Genomic DNA, 7,651 nt, shown 5'->3' with positions numbered 1-7,651 from the left:
TATCGGAATGCCCTCGAAAACTTACGCTTGTGGACAGACGTCATATTTTCATTTCCTATCTTTTTCTTTGAGTGAAACCTTTTGGGAGGTATTTACCAACGGCTTGGTAGTGGTAACATCACTGTCATTCTATTTAGACCAAGAGTCATCCGAAACCAACCCCTGATCGAAGAATGGGAATTCTTCAAGTGGCATATCTAGGTCCAAGACGAAATCATCCCAGTGAATGTTGTCATCCATGGCTGTGGCGAATGTAAATTGAAATAAATGTCCCGGAAGACACACATGTTCATCAAACAATTTGCAGCCAACTGACATGTGCTAATGAGAGATATCATAAAAAATCTTTGTAATCCGCTAAGAGACGTCCATTCATTCGATTTTCGCTGGTCGTAGTCGGAGAAATCTCGGCTAAGGGAATTAACTCTTACCCCGGATATTATGTAATATTGTTTACGTGGTTACCAGAATGGTCAGTCGTGAATGTCTGCGCATCTATTGCGTATCTGCAGCGGTACAGGGAGGTTGACAGCAGGGTGTCGGGGTGTATCAGTTACATGCCAGACCGTAGCGCTGATGGTTTATGATAAACTGTTGGTGAGGGCCGTCCCTCTATTATATGGTCTCTGTTGTGACACCTTATGCTCCTCCATGTTCATATTCCTTGGAGCAGGGCTCCAGTTTTGTCCACAGGGCACATCATTGTCACTCATGTCCCTGATATTAACATGTGTTGATGCACAACCACTTCTGTGATGTTGATGGAATGTTTGTGTCCCGTTCTTCACTGGTTGTTGGTCATCAGTACACTCAGTCCCAGTTTTAATGTACTGTTTTCTGTACATAGAGTCATCCTGGTGCTCATATGAAAAGTTCCCTCCTGTTCGAGTATTTTCAGCACTGGTCAATAAGGATACTTGTCCAACGAGCTCCTCTATAACAGACACAAGTCTGTCATTCTCTGATGTGGCCAGTCCAAATGCAGCATCTGCTATTCTTGCACTTTCCAGGACTTGATCCTTGGTCTGATGCAATCTTGTCAAAATGAACTGTTTAATGTGAGGTTGAGAATTCCTAATGATGGCATCCATGATAAAGTTGTCGTCCACTCTATCAAGATGTTTTGCCTCATATTGCAATTCTTGAAAAAAGTCCTCAAAATCTTCAGACTGTTTCTGTTTCCTATTATAAAGCTTGTCTAGTCTTTCATATCTTTTTGCTGAACCTATTTTGTACATTGCAAGGAAAGCTGTCTTCACCTCATTCCAGGAATTGTCTCTAAAGTCTTGAGCTTCATGCCACTTTAAAGCATTTTTGTCTAACCATAAACTAAATGCTGTCTTTGTCCATTCTTCTGAATAATGATGTAAAGAATTAAATTTCTCATATCTGCTTAACCATGAACTTGCAATTTCTGGATCACTTCCATTGAATTTCTCAAGAGAAAACTGACTTAGGGAAAAAGCCCTTGCTAAAGCTGCAAAACTGTTGTCTAATTTGTCCTTATTTCCAAGTCCTCTTGAAAATAAACTGCCATTTGTCTCTGTAATATCAGAGGCAGAACAAGTTTCATTGTCATGAAACATTTTGAGTCACTTTGGTTCTTCTCTGACAATATGTCCAAATTCAACATCATAATTTCAAGACTTCTCGTGCTCATTGTTGGTGATGAGAGATAATAACAGTCTTATAATACTGCAGAAAGTTCCTATGCACACAAGCGTGCAGCTAGGGTCCTCCATCAGTGTGACTGTCCCACACTAGAAAATCAATATCACTGTTATGGTAGTAGCCGTACTACCAAAGAAATCAATAACACAGTCTCTTCATGGGAAACTGACCACCCCGCGGCTTTCAAACAGTCAACCATAGTCCCGCTGGTGAGCATAGTTCACAAATACAAGGGCAAAACACATCTCTCACAATCAATTCACGCTTTACAGGACATCACCTACCGTGAATGGCAAATAGCATCGACTCGTTTCAGGCTAACAACCAACAAGTGTACATCAACTCAGCTGCAGATGCAAACTGTTCAAACTTGTGATGAGCATGGTACGGTGATCTTAGAGCAACTCCGCCATATGTAACCTTAGGTTCCGGGTACTTTACCCTTCTACCTATGGTCACTTCTACTTATCAACTACTCCTTCGTTCTAGGGATGATGTAGCTCTCTTTCAAAATCACAAGTCAGATGGTTTGCTCCAGTCCTTTTTTATTTATGATAGAGTTAATCATAGAGTTAACACATACCTAGATGATGGTTGAAGAGCCTGATGGTTTTTCTGATGAACGTTAACTCTACTTCTTTTCTGACTCGGGATCCCAAAACCTACAGAGAACCGTTCTGTTCAGCTGTATGCTCCCGACTCCCCGCACCACTCTCGGACAACTAACAAAATACTATCGATGATAATTTTAGCTCCTCCCTCCAAAATCACCTTTGACATCATGAGAAATGAGTCATAATGGTCATTCCCCAATTTCCATAGTAATTAGTTTTATCATCAAGCCCTTCGGTCTAACCAATCTGATTACCTCTTCTAGAGTCATTGGTCAACTCGGACATACTCATATAATCAAATACCCTCAAGTACTCTGCTAGACTGGAAGGCGCCGAAAAGATACTTAATCATGTTATTTTGACATTCCAATCAAGCAGTAGTATTCAGAAATATTTGATCACCACCAATCTTAACGATTTTGTTCCATCCATCTATCTCCCTTCTAACATTTTCATTGCAAGACCGAATTCTACTAATCTCACACTAGTGACTAATAAAAGCAAAATCCATAATCACTTGCCCTGGGGTTATGCCCTCACCCTGTTCAATCACTTCTCTCATATGCGTCTATATGTTACCCAAAAGCTTAGTTTAGTAAACTACATTTTAAGTAAATACCAAAAACCCTTTCTCTAAAATACCCTTGTTATAATATACTATGGCAACAATTGCGATGATGGTCGGTGGAGCTATTGTTAATGCTCTAGCTTTTTCGGGGAGTAATTATTTATTTTCTAGTATGAGGGAATCAAACGCTAAAGAAGTTGAAGAGGAGCGTAAACGACATAACGAAGCAATGGAACAACTCCAAGCAGCTCAGTCACAATATACGCGGCAGAGAATGAAGAGATTAGACTTTATTCATGAAAAACTGCTTAAGGAAGGACATTCAATTCAAAAGTTTAAGGATGTCAAATCTGCCATGCACGAATACTACCTCGTTTATGGGAAAAAACTCGACCCAATACCGAGACCAACAATGAGTCAGTTTTATACACCGTCAGAGGAACAAAAGAACCGCGAGGTCACATTTGTGATTATGGGATTGACTGCTGTATTGATTTTCAGCTATACAATTACACATAAATAACCACAGCTGTGGCTATGCATCAAAAGTGTAGATGTGATTTGCATTTAGACAAATAATATGATAGATGTATAAACCATGAATAATTGCAAATTTACACTCATGGGTAAGACGACTCTATGTAACCGACGCTGTGTTGATATTTACTGTGGCGTACACAATTATTACATCAGGCGCGGAAACATAAACTATACGTGTTCTGAATGCGGGATAGGGGTCAAAGGTCGTTATTGTTTATGTAAGAAACACGGTGCTGATAGGGTCAGGAACCAGATTATTTATGCTAGGAAGAGAGATTACATCAATGAGAGGAATAGGTTGGGGAGAATACGTATTTAGATATATGAAAACAACCAATTAGAGATTTGTCTCATTTTGCATATACCATTCAACCACAATGGTTTTTGTCAGAGAGTTAAAAGCTATGGCAAAGCAACGTGGTCTACGTGGATATTCTCAAATGAGAAAAGCTGAACTGATTACCTTACTCGGTTTGGAATACAACAAACCCCAGACTGTTAGAGAACTCAAAGCTCGAGCGAGAAACAGTGGGCTGAGAGGTTATTCTCAAATGAGAAGAGCTGAATTGATCGCTTTACTAGATAATAATAATGATGTTGATAATCAACAACAAGAATTAATATTTGTACCCACATCCGCCGGCATTGGTAAATATCTAAGAAGTTGGAAGATGGATATTAATTCCAACATGGAAGTTAACGATATTAAGCCCATCATATCGAGTAAAATTAATGAGGAGTTAGATGATTTACATAGTATAAAATACCAGCTGACGATTAAAATGTTATTGAGTAAAAACGATAGCACCGAATATACCGAACCATATTTCCGTAGCAATCAAGAAGTTATAACCGAATCCGATACTATAAACGCATCATTAGATACATCAATTCAGAGGATACAGGAAACTTTAGAACGTTGGACTAATGGAGGTTCGGGTTGGGGTGTGGATAAAATCGATAGTTTATATTTAGATATAGCAAATTATATGCCCTTCAAAGGTAGATCTTATATAGATTTACCCCCGTATTATAAGAAGAAAAAAGCCATAATTAACGTAAAAAATAAATCCGATGACTGTTTAAGAATGATGATAAGATCTGCATTGTTCCCCGTAGACAAGCATCCGGATAGACCTTCTAGCTATCCCCAAAACGATGGACTCAACTTCGATGGTATAGACGAACCTACACCAATATCACAAATTGATAAGGTGGAAAAGCAAAATAATTTAGCTATAAATGTTTTCAGACATTCTAAAGGAATTGTTGTACACAGGATGAGCTCCGCTCCGGAACATATTCCTAGAATCAATTCATTTTTAATCGAAAAAGATGGTAAATATCATTATACGTGGATAAAGAGTTTAAACAGGCTATTATACGATCAAACAAAAAGAAATATTTCTGCGAAAGATGCCTACATGGGTACAGCAGACAAGATCTATTAGAAGAGCATAAAGAAGACTGCAGAGGTGTTGGACAGACCGCTTTCAGGATCGATATGCCTAAAGAGGGAAAAAATATATTAAAATTTGAACATTATTGTAATCAAATGCCACTACCATACGTAATTTACGCCGACTTCGAAGCGCTTATCAAACCCATAGAAAATAATCAAGGTAGTAGTTTTACGAAAAAAACTCAAGAACATATTCCTTGTGGGTTTGGATATATAGTTGTAAGGTATGATCGGAAAACAAACACTCCCGTGATTTACAGAGGTCCCGATGCAGCGGGAAAGTTCCTAGAATATCTACAATATGAAGAGAGAATAATCAGGGAAAAATTATCGTGTAAGAAACCCATACGTATGACGAGGGATGATTGGAGGGCCCACAAGAAGTCAACTAGTTGTCATGTTTGTAATAAACCCCTGGATGGGGATTCCGTAAGAGATCATTGCCACGTCACGGGTAATTATCGGGGAGCCGCGCATAGCGAGTGTAACTTGAAACTAAAAATGAATTCTCAAACAATACCCATCCCCGTTGTGTTTCACAACCTTAGGGGATACGATTCACATCTCATTATGCAAGCTATCTCAAAGACCGACGGCGGTTTAACCTGCATTCCTAACAATATGGAAAAATACATATCGTTCTTGTTGACTAAACCTATACATTATAGGGACAAGGATGGGAAATCTAGAATAAAGCAAAGTAAAGGGCTTAGATTCATAGACTCCGTACAGTTTCTGTTATCTTCCCTGGACAATTTAGCTAATGCGAACAATCCCGATGACTTCGCGATAACAAATCAATACTCGTCATTTGTTGCTAAGAAAAGGTGTATATCCTTACGAATATATGGATGATTGGTCTAGATTCGAAGAAACAAAAATTACCACCCCTCGAATCATTCTATAGTAACTTAACAGAATCTAAAATAACAGATACCGATTATGAACACGCTCTGACGGTCTGGGATAAATTAGGTTGTAAGAATTTAGGCGATTATCACAATCTGTACTTAAAAAACGATGTACTGTTACTCGCTGATATATTCGAGATATTTAGAAAGACATGTTTAAAACAATACGGCTTGGACCCGGCATGGTACTATTCCAGTCCCGGACTATCGTGGGATGCATTGTTGAAGAAGACCGGCGTAGAATTAAAACTACTCACAGATTACGATATGCACTTGTTTATTGAGAAAGGATTAAGAGGTGGGATATCGATGGCAGCGAAAAGGTATTCTAAGGCTAATAATAAATTAGTGGAAGGATACGATCCGAGTAAACCCGACACGCACATATTATATCTCGACGCTAACAATTTGTACGGATGGGCTATGAGTCAACCTTTACCCACGGGTGGTTTTGAGTGGGTCGATGATATCCATAATAATGATGCGAATAAAGGGTACATAGTTGAAGTTGACTTGGAATATCCAAGTTCGTTACATAAAGATCATAACAGTTATCCGCTAGCTCCCGAAAGATTAATGGTTAATAAAGATTGGATGTCGGAATATCAATGCTCCTTGATGGGTAATAGTAGGTTAGCTAACGTAGAAAAACTCGTACCAAATTTGATGGATAAGACAAAATATATAGTTCACTACAGAAATCTCCAGTTGTATCTATCGTTAGGTATGAAACTTAAGAAAATACACAGAGTTTTAAAGTTTGATCAAAGCCCTTGGATGGAGCCCTATATGAGGTTGAACACAGATTTAAGAAAGATAGCTACCAGCGATTTCGAAAAGAATCTGTGTAAGCTCATGAATAACTCAGTATTTGGTAAAACTATGGAGAATCTAAGGAAGCGTGTTGATGTTAAATCAGTCAGATCTAATGAGGAAGAAAGACTCAGGAAACTTATAGCCGGTCCGGCTTTTAACAGGAGCAAGATATTCGATAACGACTTAGCCGCGTTGCATATGCAGAAGAGTAATATAAAATTCAACAGACCGGTGATAGATATGTACGACACGAGCGATTACCCTAAAGATAATCCACTGCACAGCGTAGTAAATAAAAAGGTGTTAGGTAAGATGAAGGATGAATGTGCTGGGACCCCTATAGCGGAGTATGTAGGATTAAGACCTAAGATGTATTCTATAAAGAAGTCCGATAATGGAGAGATAAGAAAAGCCAAGGGTGTTAAGAAGTATGTTGTAATAAAGCACATCAAACACGAACAGTATAAAGAATCATTATTCAACGGTAGAACGTTCAAACATGAGATGAACTCTTTAAGAAGTTACGATCATAGGATATATGGATTAAGAATGAACAAGACATCATTATCCCCCTTAGATACAAAGAGATGGATTGATAATGATGGTGTAACTACCTATGCTTTTGGTTATGGTGGTAATACCGTACTGTGAGGAACTATGAACAATTCTTCTCGTACAAATGCCCTACCCGGTCCATCTTGAAGATAATAAAGAATAGGCTCTCCTTTCGTAACCAATCGACTAATGTTATACGTCTTAAGGGACTATATGGGATCGGTTGCGCGACGTAGGCCTCCTTCGAGTTCACCGGGCTGGTATAAATATCTTACGCTTACTCTATCCGGAAGTTTTCGTTCTTTGCCTCTCCTCGGTGCTGAAGATTCAGAAGTCACGGATTTCATTTTATTAGCATCAGATGGTTTCTTCCCTATTAATCTCGTTACTTCATTATTCAGTGCTGATACAACGGCTGATAATCGTGTCACCCATTCGGTTGATCTCAATCGCTCGGATTTCCTTTCGATCCCATACTGATAGCCAAACAAACGTTCCACTAATGTCCTGTTAA

The 7,651-nt window shown here is 38.8% G+C and overlaps 1 protein-coding gene across 1 annotated transcript; it reads right to left on the bottom strand.

Annotated features, from left to right (window-relative positions):
• Positions 1 to 581: 581 nt before the first annotated feature.
• LOC139464124 (uncharacterized) lies at positions 582 to 1,823 on the bottom strand. The gene has a single exon (XM_071245659.1). It carries the CDS (start codon positions 1,584 to 1,586, stop codon positions 582 to 584), a length of 1,005 nt encoding a protein of 334 aa, XP_071101760.1. The 5' UTR covers positions 1,587 to 1,823.
• Between the last annotated feature and the right edge of the window lie 5,828 nt (positions 1,824 to 7,651).

The sequence above is a fragment of the Haliotis cracherodii genome, unplaced genomic scaffold, assembly GCF_022045235.1.
Source record: "Haliotis cracherodii isolate W230 unplaced genomic scaffold, xgHalCrac1.p SCAF_16, whole genome shotgun sequence".
Classification (NCBI taxonomy): Eukaryota; Metazoa; Mollusca; class Gastropoda; order Lepetellida; family Haliotidae; genus Haliotis; species Haliotis cracherodii.
The sequence above is the reverse complement of the archived record's forward strand: the minus strand, read 5'-3'. Positions and strand labels throughout refer to the sequence as shown.